Here is a 12,944-nt window from a genome sequence, read left to right as displayed (position 1 = left end):
GTGTGTGCTTTTCTGATGGGTGTCATCAGCCATGGCTCCAGTTTGTAACCAGCATCCCCCACTAGGTGGCCATATAGGATGTCCCCACTGGCAAATCTCTGGTACAGTTGCGTCATATGCCAGATGTGGGAGACGTGATAGCTTCCAGGACTGCCAGCACACACACATTCATTTTGATGCCCTGGGGATCGCATACAACCTTGCAGTTGATGAAGGGGGAAGCCCTTGTGGTTTATGTAGACCCTACCCTGCTCATCGGGTGGTGCTCTGATGTGTATGTGCGTGCAGTCTATAGCACCCACTACCTTAGGGTATTCTACTATTTGGTGGAAGAGATACATATTGCTGATCAATGCCTCATGGGTGTTGTGGAAATATATGTGCTCAATGGTATGTGCTGACATGGCATTCAGGAACTGGTGGTTTACCCTGGATGCTGATGCCTGTGAGATCCCCATGATATCCCCAGTTGGCCTTTGGAAGGTACCTGTGGCTAGTATTCTTAAGTCTATACATACCTAGGTATCCACAGGGATGGGTTCCCTTCTGTTGGTTCTGTGTGTGAGGCATGTCTGGCACAGCTCAACAATTTGCTGTAGGAGGTCCCTGTCCACCCTATAGCACTCCACTATCGCCAGCTCATGTAGCCCCTGGTAGGTTACCCTGGGTCTGTACACTCTTCTCCTTCTCCTCACTGTGGGCTGATCATCAGTATTCTCAACCTCACCACCCTCAGCCTCTTCCACATGTTGATTTATGAGAGTTACAGCAGCTCCTATCATTTTGTTGGTTTTGTTAGGTAAAATTTCCCAGTTTGTGTACACCAGTGGTGTAGAGTTTGTGGGAAAACCAGAGTGAAAGGTGTTTGGATAGTTTATAGTAGTGTGCTGTGCTGGGCTGGGCTACTGCCTGTGTAATTGGCTGATTCTGATACATTTCACCTACCAGCTATGCTAGTTCTCCTTGATTACCTTCCTACTGCTGTTTTCCTTTCCCATTGCCTTCCTGTTTAAGCCCAGAGGTGCACCACACAAATCCAGTGCTCAGATGTGAACATAGCTGTTATTTCCTGTTTTTTTTTTTAACCCAGGGCGTGGCGCTCACACCTATTTAGGCAATGTAAATACTGCTAGGCAGCTTCAGACACAACCCCTTCCTTAGCTGTCCTAAGCTAAGGGCAAACAGGGGCCACTGTGCTCCAATAAGCTTACAGCAGGCATGCCACTCCCTCTCATGAGGTCATCTAGCTCTTAGGCTTAGACCATGGTGTTATTGCACCTACTCGGTTGGGTGCAAACTAGCACTGTGGAGAAATCTGTGATTCAGTATCATTCCCCTCATTTACATAGAACTGACTGCTAATGCATGGTTAGAAAACTGACACTCAGCCTTCTCCCTTAGTAACCACTATTCCTTGGTCTTGTTGTGTTATGTATGCCATTGACTATTATGGCAAAATGATGATTTTGGTTTAAAAGCTTATTTCCAGCTTTTATTCTTATTTTCAGGCTGATCCCGTTTGTGCACCGCTGCCCTACGCTTAAACGGCTGAAATCAGCCCAAAAAACAAAAAGTTATTTTTTATAATTTTGAAACTAGTTTTCATGACTATGGCCATATATTTGGCCATTGGCATGCCTAACCCTTATAATACATGCTTTTTTATGAGCTGTCATGCATCCATTTTGTAGTTTGCAAAAATGTATTCAGCTACTGGCTGAATACATTTCTGCAGTCTAAACTATTCCTGAATGGATGGCTGCCTGCTTCCTGGATCACTAATTCATCTCATTTGCATGGTTTTCATCAGCAAATGAGGTAATTAGCATACAGGGGCTGTGTTCATGCAGGAATACTGCAGGAGCACTCGTGTACGTCCTGGGAGCTCATTCCTGGATCACACATCAGTCATATTGCCTGCAGCAGCTCTTGCGATATTTCTGTACACCGCGCAGGGCTCGCTGAATCCTGGGGAGTATCAGCAAATGTGTACATAGTGAGGTAAAATATGTTTTCTTAATTGGAAAAAGCTGTAATACAAAGTTGCATATTTTGGAGAAGGAAATGTTAGCAGCTATATACATGCTTATTATATGAAATGATAAAAAATGAAGGCACAATAAATATTTCCTATGGCAGGTGCAATATGAAATGACTGGTGGATAATGGTATGGCAATATAATGCTTCTAACAAATATAAGACTGAGCAGTGCCATGGTATATACAACCCTGACTGTTGCACATTTACTGATGAAAAGAAGCAGCAGTTATAGTAACATTCAGGAGAAAGGGTTATGATCATATCCCTTAAGCTTAGACATTGTTAAATAGTCAGCAAGTAACAACCCTCCTTACCTGTCTGCAGACTTGACAAGTCAAACTTGGAAATGTCTGGCTGGGACAGCATCTCAATAAACATTGTTGGAGTTCCGCATATGGATGTACACCTTCAAAAAGCAGAAAGCAAGATTAAATATTGACAAGTGTTTTGAAGACAGGAGGGAATTATGTATTGTGTGCATTATAAGGTATATTGCTACTGTATCTTAATGCCTCATTGTCCCAAATAAGACAAAGTACAAATGAGATATTATATATAGTAGAAACTCTTTAGTTGAAACCAGTTTAATGAATATAGTGAGAATCAAAGAAAATGTAATACATTCAGTTTCACACCATTTGTCAAACATTCAGTTTCACACCATTTGCCAAACATTCTAGCTAATATGGACTGTCGTTCCCAGAATGCAGTATCCCCCTTTTTTCTTGCTTATTTTTACTACGCATTTACATTATTAAAAAGAAAAAGATTATTCACCATGTTTTTTTTTTTAAAGACTTTCTCCCGGATTCACTATCCTTCTATGCAAGACTAGTTTAGTCCTGCACGGAAGCGGCCGTTTAGGAGCAGGAAAGCAGTGCACCATACATATTAATGAAGGCGCACTGTCTGAGCTCCTAAACTTACATGGAGCATGTACGAGTGCAGGGGGGCGTGTCTAAGAGCAGACCTCTCAGAATATACATGCCCCTACAATGAAGAACAGCAGAGTATTAATAAAAGAATGAGTGAAACCGCTCATAGGAGTTCGCATACCCCCAGCAACATTCCCCCATGGTTACAAGAGCAATAGTTAAAACAGCAAATGTAAAGATTTTTTTTTTTTGATGGAACAGATTAAATTTAACCGTAGGTGCACGGGTTTGCCTATCACTTAGCTATGGTTAATGCAGCTTAAATGGCACAAGAGGATAAAAAGCAAGATATATGCAAATGCAGCAGTACAGCAATAGTGTAGTGGGCAGAGCATTCGCCTTAAGAGCAGTCATTCCCAGTTCGAGTCCCACTCCAGTACATTCCATTTTCCATGTCAAATCACTTTATGACCAATAGTTTTAGTTGCATAACCGAGTAAACAACATATATTTGTGAACTGGAGTACTGCCTTAAATACACATGTGAGGTGTCATTGTCTTAATGTTGCAAAGTGCACAGATAATCACAAATGCCCCATACAGCATATGTACACAGGAATCAGGGATACAAATGGAAGGTAAAATGTGTAATGAATAATAATTGCATCAAGTTTCCTAATCCACCACCTTCCCAAGAACCAGTACACATTACTGTCTAAATTAGTGCGGTGGTAGGCGGGAATAAGCACTAGTAAGCAAGTGTAAGCACTATTAAGCAGGAGTAAGCGGAAGTAAGCATATTTAAGCAGTAGTAATGGAGTTTAAGCCCGTTTGTGTAAGGGTAAGCAATGCGCACACAGGTTAAGCAATATTGAAGCTAACTCTCTGTAAGCATATTTAACCCACGGTTAGCATTGCTTACCTTCACGCAAACCACACAAACCCACTTACAATTGCTTAAAAGTGCCTTAAGCACTCTGAATGCATCAGCTGCTGTTCTGGCCAGAAACAAAATAAAAAGCCTTTGCAGATCTTGAACCCAGGACCCTATACGCTATAGTCATGGTAGTTAATCACTAAGCCATCACAGCAGTACATTGGACTGAGGTATCACCAAACAGATCCTAACTACAGGGAATTAATACTGAACATGTGAAAGGAATCTATATACAGCTTTATGTTATATAGCTGACTACATAACATAAATATGTGAGGTGTCATTGTAATAAAGTGTTGAGATCCCCTAATAAACACAAGTACCCCATACAGTGTACGTACACATGAATCATGGATACCAAACACATATATAACATGTAATGAATAATAAATCAATGCCAAAAAGCAAATATAATGCAACTTAAATATTAAGTAACACTAAGCATTGCACATCCCAGCTTAGTAGGTGTAAGCAATGTGTAGGCCAGCTAACTCAGTCTGCCCATTGGTATAGCCCTTTAAGCAATGCCATCCTTAGGCAAGCAGGTTTGCCCATAGCTTAGCCTTTTCAAAACTGTCCAATCACTGCAAAATGCGGGAAATCGGCTCTATTTAAACACAACAGGTGGGAATACATCTCATAACTGGTTTTAGCTTCCCCTTGTAGGCAATATGTCTGGAATGGGAGAGGATGTGTGCTTTCAGGCACAGTGCTGGGCCATCCAGGAGTTCAGAGTCATGGGCAGGACTCCTTGTGAAAGACCATGACCAGAGACTGCTGCAGGGCCAGTACCAAGGTTCCCAATATAAAGCGGAAGCCTGGGTCCATCTTGCCCATGACTTCTCCAGTGCCACTGGCATACCCCAAACTGGTGAGCAGGTCAAGCATCACTATGCCGACCTGAAGTGGTGAAAGGGGGATCTCTTGGATCAGTGGATGCAAGAGGCATGGAGGACAGGGGTGGACCCGGCTGTGTGTAAGTATCAGTCCACTACCTGTTTAATAATTACCAGCTCATGTATATTATGGATAGGTATGGATAAATATTCCTCTTATGTCCTTCACAGCAGCAAGTGAGCAGGCTATGAACCAGGAGGCCCATGGATGTTGCTTGGATCAGTTGCGACACGAGGCAGGTTTGTAATACTCTTGCATGTACTGTCATAGGAAATAAATCTAAAAGTAGTAGTAAGTTAATTACCTATATAAAGCCTGTATTGTTTAAGGCATGTACTGCATACACCAGAGAATATGTCAGGAAGACTGTCATAGAGGTTGTATGTAAATAAATGCATAATAGCCTGACAATAAAGGTCTAACTGCTGGACTGCATGTGTTTACTCTGGTATCATATGGTAATGTATATTTGCAATCACTTAATAGTACTGTTGTATGAAGCGCTGTTACCCACACTGTGCAACATAAATAAAATGTGCAGGAATGGCTGCATATGACTGGTGTAATCCCAAGAGGTCATATAGTACAACTGAGAGAGACACAGAGAAAACAGTGAAAAAGCAGACAGCAGAATCCAAATAGCACACTCAACTGACACGTGAACTGTTGTCTTTTTAGCACACACAGCCATGGTTCGAATAATGGGAGTGGCAGTAGGCTGCATACAGAATCATACCCCACAACTGTACAGATATGTCCAGAATGTCCAGTAAACTGGCCCATATCTGCTGCCTGTCAGCCTGTCCCCCTGGGAAATCAGTGGGATGATCCCAGACATTTAGGCAGCAAACAAAAAATACAACTGATTGTCACACATCTATAAGAACAAACCTGTCACTCTATCAACTCCCCAAAATGTTATGAAAGTAATAAGCCAAGTATGTCCCGTATACACCCCCGCATTTCAAACTGTGACCAGAGTGTGTACAGTAACAGAGTGAAATGTATGTGCATAATACTAATGTGGAATCTGGTAATTTGTGTGGCAACATTCAGGTAATGCTAACAAACATTGCTCCCAGAGGTCCATCAGATATGAACACTGTGCCTAAAAATAAAAGATTGATACCTTGTACTGGTACTGTTTACTTTGGTATTGTATGGCATTGTTATTGTTGCAGTTGCTCTGAATAATAAGGTATTACTCATCACTGTCACCCACACTGTGCTACATAATATAACTTTCTAGGAAATCCTGTATAAGAGAGTTAATACAAGGTCAGAATGTGAAACCACAGGAGAACTACAGACAGAAATCAGATAAGAGATATACAGCAATATCTATATAGGACACACAACTGTGATGGACAGTGTTTTATTTTTAGCAGACACAGCCATGGTCCGAATTTTGGGAGTGGTAGCAGGCTGCATACAGGATCATACCCCACAACTGTACAGATATATCCAGAATGTCCAGTATATAGGCCCATATCTGCTGCCTGTCACCCTGTCCCCCCCTGGGAAATCAGTGGGATGCTCCCAGATGTTTTGGCAGCAAACGAGAAATACCACTGATTGTCAGACATCTATGAGAACAAACCTGTCACTCTAGCAACTCCCCAAAATGTTATGAGTGTAATAAGCCAAGTATGTCCCATTTACACTTCCATGTTGTCAAGCTGTGACCAGAGTGTGTACAGTAATAGAGTGAGATGCATGTGCATAATACTAATGTGGTAATTTGTGTGGCAACATTCAGGTAGTGCCAAGAAGCATTGCTCCCACAGGTCTGTCAGATATGAACACTGTGCCTAGAAATAAAAGATTGATACACTGCACTGGTACTGTTCACTCTATATTGCATGGCATTGTGAGTGTTGCAGTTGCTCTGAATAATAAGGTATTACTCATCACTGTCACCCACACTGTGCTACATAATATAACTGTCTAGGAAATCCTGTATAAGAGTGTTGTAATTCACTAAAGGTTTAAGAGGGCAATAGACGAAATATGTCCCGGTTCACCTGCATGTGGTCAAGACATGAACAGAGTCTGTTCAAAAAGAGATGGACAGATATGTGCATAACATCAACCTGGAATCTGGGAGTATGTGTATAAACAGTTAGTGTTAACAAATAATTCCTCCACAGGTATACCAGGTAAAAGGAATACACTGCAGGTAAAACGAGTTCATGCATATAGTTGTCGGCAGCCATACCACTGTCCAAATTAAGACAATAGGGTAGTGTACTAATACTTGTAAGGTACAGATAACAGCACTAACTAGGAAAGTAATGTGAACCACAGGAATATACTAGTTGCTAACTGACATATTTCTCTCCCCCCACCATATCTGCAACAATAAACTAAATACCCAACTCAATTGCTATGTGCTGACATAGCTGTAATGTTGGGGCATATGTCCTATTGCTCAATAATTATTTAAATCTGTTTCTATGCATGTGCTATGTTGAAATACTCCCACATTGGTGGCATGGTGCCATCAATGCACCTGCATGCTGTTGTAATTACCACTGTGGTCCCATATATGCATGTGTTCTGTTTGCTATGCAACTGTTCCATATCTGGTGTCTGGGTTAATGGGAATATCTATGCATCCGATTATACCTAATCCTGGAATGTGTTGACTATTACTAATCCACATATGCTGATAAAACATAAACACCATAGCACATATGGGAATGCAGGTCCCAGCAGACCCACCTGTCCCATGTCAGCTGGCCATGGCACCGGGCACCAGCATGTCTGGGGCCCAACCCGGGACATCCTCATCAGTTTGTCCTGCACCACCTTCGGGTGGAACTGCCTCAGGTGGTGGGGCTCAGCCCCCAGGAGCGGGTGCAGACAGGAACCTGTCACCCATCACCAGGTCCGGGGTGTGGTGTGTAGCGAGCTCAGCTGGGAGTTTGGAGATCTGCTACACCAGCTCGAGGGCTGTGTGTCATGACTAGAGGGTCAGCCTTGCTCTCTGACTCAGCCCCCAGCACAGCCACCTTTGGGGCTGTGAAGGTGCAGTGGTGACTGTCCATGGGTAGGGACCTCAGTCCCACTGTTTCCACTAGGGGAATCATGGGCTTCTGATTTCCCAACACCCTCCCTATCAAGGTGTTTACCCCCCACATGTGTCATATACCGCCCCTGTATGCATCTTGTTTGTCTTGTCTGTTAACCTACCCAACCTACCTCCCCAAATATGCCTACTATCCCTCCCCAACATCCCAATCTCACCTGAAAAAAAAAAGGCAATCTGGTCCCCCCAAAAAATCTCACCCCATATGTAGCTGTCCATTTCGCACACAAGTCTACTGGACACATGTAATCTGGTCTAACTGGCTTCACAACATATTATTGTTGTTCTCACCCCTCTCTCAGGAGTTTGCGTGTCCAAATATATCCCCAAATTTAGTGTATATGCACAGCTGTTGCTGTAGAAGAAATGGGCAGCTAAGGGCATCCCTAGCTATTTTCCCTACTGTCTTTCCCTGTATGTGCCCCTTTTTCACTACTTTCCTATCAACGCTTTTTTCTTTTCTTTTAAAGAAATTTGCATGAGAGTAAGCAGGAGTAAGCACTTTTAAGCAGCAGTAAGCGGGTTTAAGCCTGTTTCTGTGGGGTTAAGCAATGTCTACACAGGTTAAGCAATTTAGAAGCTGCCTGAGTGTAAGAAACTGTAACCGGAAGTTAGCAGTGCTTACCTCTGTACAAACCCATGCAAACTCACTTACAACTGCTTAAAAGTGCCTTAATCACTCTGTATCCAATGGCCCTTGTTCTGCCCAGCAACAAAATAAACAGCTTCTGCAAGGCTCGAACCCAGGACCCTGCACACCATAGCCAAAGTGATTTATAACTAAGCCATGCCAGATATAAGTAATGCTCATGTTTTCACAAACATATCATCCAGCACAATCATTCAACAGTACAGGAAATGTATTTATATATGGAGATGTATGCGTGTAGGTATATATATGTATATCTAAATATAAATACATATGCATACATCTATAGATATATATGTCTATATATATATATATATATATATATATATATATATATATATATATATATATATATATATATATATATATATATATATATATATATATAAATATATATAAATATATATATATGTGTGTGTGTGTGTGTGTGTATATATATATATATATATATATATATATATATATATATATATATATATATATATATATATATATATATATATATATATATATATATATATATATATATATATATATATATATATATATATATATATATATATATGAGAGCATAACAAATACATATATGACCAAATGCACAGTTAATGGGGGTGAGGGGGCACAAGCAACATACATCTTGTACGTATTGATATCCCCGCCACAGCCAAACAGGTCTGCCCTGCAATATAGTACCAACTGTTGCAAATCCCATAACCAGGACCTGACACAACATGGACACAAGATGTTAACAGTAATCCATCCCACCTGTACGATGTCAGGCTGGAATCAATAACATATCATGCAGTACAGTCTGGCTACCATAAGGAATGTATAATGTGGAAGCAATAAACATTCCTAAGATAAATATACACAGACATATATATGCAGATACAAATATGTATATATATATATATATATATATATATATATATATATATATATATATATATATATATGGATATATATGTAACTACACATACACACACAGATATGTATAGGAAGATGCATATGTAGAGGGTACAGTTGCCACCTTACCATCTGGACACTGTATGAGTCACCTATACAAAAGAAAATTGTTGCCTGCAACATATACCCACAGATGGGTCAAAGGATATAACACCACACACAGGTTTGCGTACATGAGAAAGCTTTATTTGTGTACTATTACAGTTGTATACGTCATGTCATATAGCTGTTCAGACTCTGAAATACATATAAACAGACTAATGCAACGTCAGACAGATAAATTAATACAGTATTCTGGAAAGCATTACATATGTTGCTGTCCAGGCCAAGGCCTTCAAGTAGTACAACAGTAAAGACAGGTTGGGCCACAGGATAACAATCAATCAACAGTAAGTAATGCAAATGTAAAGACCAGCAGCCTCTGTCTACACTCTGTACACAATCCCTAGTGGGTAAAGACCTCAGCTGACACATTGGGATGTATCTGTTACATAACAAGGCATAACTGAAATCATCACACTCACACTGACAAACAGAACAGTCTGTATGGCTGGAAGCAGTAGCCCTTCATTTACCCAAGGTGAATTGTATGGTAATGTACATCCAAATACCTTAAGGCAGCTTACCCCTGATACCCCCTCACATGTTATAACAGCCTAGGTTAGTTATGATGCACCCCCCCATTGACTGACATACAGGGTCATATACCACTGTTACATACACTGGCCTCTGGACTGCATAGGGGGACACATGTATTGTCCAGATGAAGCCTACACATATAGGGACCCAACCCACACAATATGTGTGGGGGCCACAACAGCAGTGGAATGGTGGCAGGAATGGCAGCATGACATACTCACGGGCCACTACATAACAACCCCTGACAGTATGTCATATGGACAAAGCCTGGTATGTAGGTGGAGGACAGAGGCTGGAACACAGGCCCATATGGGAAATAATGTTGTCATACACTTAGCAAGTCACTGGTGTTACAGGATAGTCTGCAACATATCCTTAGTCAGGAATATGACATCAGAAACACAAATGTATGTAGCCATGTACTGATAGCACTCAACACACACACAGCCAGTGATATATCTGACACAAGACCTGTGTGGTGGACAGGCAAAACATAACACGCACACCTCTGGCCATCAAGTGGATAGGCACACATTTGAGAGCTATGCAGACAGACTGCAGTCCATGTTAAACTAATATGTACACACAAACCCTGTAACACTGGTGCTATACAATGCATACAACAACAGTACTCACACTCTGTTTGTAGTTCTGAAACCTCATAGAGATATGGAGCTGGCCTGAGTGCAAGTCCTCTTGTAAGAGGTATTGCTACTTGCTGTCTGTAACACTGCTGCCCACACACAGGAAGGATGCCCACCATACAGGAAAGGTAAAGGGACCATGCCCACATGATGTAGGGATTTATAGTAGTGGGTTGCCATGACAGTGGTAATTGGAAGTACTACACAGCATGCTGCATGCAGGTAGCAAGTGGAGGGCACTGACTGGTGCAGAGGCATTCACCTGATCATGTGCATCTCTCACAAAAGCCATGCTGCAATCTTTTCCAAGCAGCTCAATCCATTTACTGGAGAGAGAGAGAGAGAGACAGAGAGATGCAGAGAAAGAAAGAGAAAGAGAAAACAAACGGAAAACATACAACAGATCCTGAACCACAATAACACCAAAAAAGACAACAAAGGAAGCAGGCTAAGGAGTAAAAAAAAATACCTCCTACAAGGATACTATCCACAACAGACCTCATCCCCAAAACAGGTATGTGAAGAATATATGCATGTAATTGACTGTAGTACTTAGTCCATAATACCAGGGTAGATAATGTGGAATGATATACATGTGCCATCAGGTGTTGCTGTTGCAATGATCTTCAGCTGAACAATTGCTATGGACATTAGAGTCTGTCCCTTTGCGTAGTGGGCCATATCCACCAACTGTGTAGAGCAGCACCGGCTGACAAGATGTAAGCCAATATAGTGTGTGGTGTGTAATGGAAGGGATGTATATTACTGTGACCAATAGCTGGTGGTGGAAGGAATGCCATAATGATGAACACATGGGTTCCAGATCCCACCACTTGCAGGACACTCAGGTTAACATGTATTGTAGCATGCCGAAATGTCATAGGTGTGTAACAGGGTTACCTGCAATCTGGCCCTATATATACCCCCCTAACGTTAGGCTGTGTCCATATGTGGCACCTGTCTGTGTTGTAGCAAGGCAGAACAGTGCAGCTGTGCAGGAAGGAGTTTTGAGATTGTGGACCTGATGTTTGAATGTACTCCGTATATAGGTATGTATATGTATACATATCTATCTATCTATATATATATATATATATATATATATATATATATATATATATATATATATATATATATACATGTATGGCCACAGATATACAGATACCCATATATAGACCTATATATAAACACACATGTACAACATCATATATATCTACACATATACAGATATATATCTATTTATGCATGTCTACATATATACAAACACACACACACCTATATGTATGTAAATACATGCCCCCTATATTACCACCACAGTGCTGCATGCTATGTGCAAGAGAACAGCACACATAGCAATACACACAGATATATACAGCTGTAAGTGTGTGCAACATGGATGGGTATGTTACATGTGAACCCCTTGTTGGGACCACATTGCCCTTGTCTGTGAAGTAGGGAATGGGAATACGGGGGAATATGGCAGGTATATTTGTGGAGGTGGTCCGAGTTGGTAGATATAGAGGACAGCCTACAGGGTTGGTATATGACATGTGGTGGGTAAACACCCTAGATGGTATGTGTGATCTGCAATGTGGAAGCCCCATAGGCCCCCAAATGGAAACAATGAGAACAAGCCTCTCACCCATTGCTACTCACAACAGCAGTCCACAGTCCTGAAGGTGCCTGGCCAGGAGGCTGAGCAGGAGGAACATGTGGACCCTGTGAATGTGTACTGGGTGCCTCAAGGTGATGTAGCACATCCCACATGTGTCTGTGGATCCCACTATGGAACAGACTCTGGACATGACAGGATAATGTCTGTGTGTGCCCCCGGGGGAACAACATCCCTTGAGGTGGTTCCACCTGAAGGTAGTGCTGGACCAGTACATGAGGAGGCCTCAGGGTGGGTCCCACATGTGATGTGGTATGGTAGCATGGCCAGATGAGGTTGGAGAGGTGGTTCTGCTGGCAATATTCCATGAACATGCTATTGTGTCACTGTTATAGAACATATGTGGGTATTAATAGTCTACACAATCCCGGAACATGTCCAACAACATGCATAGATATCCCCAATAACACAGAATGTCAGATGTTCAGCAATCACATACCAAGCATACCACATGCATATATAGAACCATAGTGGCCCTAACAATGGCATGCAGGTGAATAGTCTGTAACAGGTCAGCAATGATAGTGTCCACA

At 41.6% G+C, this 12,944-nt stretch overlaps 1 protein-coding gene across 1 annotated transcript in view; it reads right to left on the bottom strand.

Annotated features, from left to right (window-relative positions):
• Positions 1-12,944, bottom strand: part of LOC122817288 (medium-chain acyl-CoA ligase ACSF2, mitochondrial-like) — a 1,483,010-nt gene that overhangs the window by 566,489 nt on the left and 903,577 nt on the right. Inside the window, exon 9 of the mRNA XM_044090514.1 lies at positions 2,356-2,447. Within this exon, the coding sequence (XP_043946449.1) occupies positions 2,356-2,447 (92 nt within the window). The remainder of the gene's footprint in view (positions 1-2,355; positions 2,448-12,944) is intronic.

The sequence above is a fragment of the Protopterus annectens genome, chromosome 12.part0 (assembly GCF_019279795.1).
Source record: "Protopterus annectens isolate FY-2018-M chromosome 12.part0, PAN1.0, whole genome shotgun sequence".
Taxonomy (NCBI): domain Eukaryota; kingdom Metazoa; phylum Chordata; order Ceratodontiformes; family Protopteridae; genus Protopterus; species Protopterus annectens.
The sequence above is the reverse complement of the archived record's forward strand: the minus strand, read 5'-3'. Positions and strand labels throughout refer to the sequence as shown.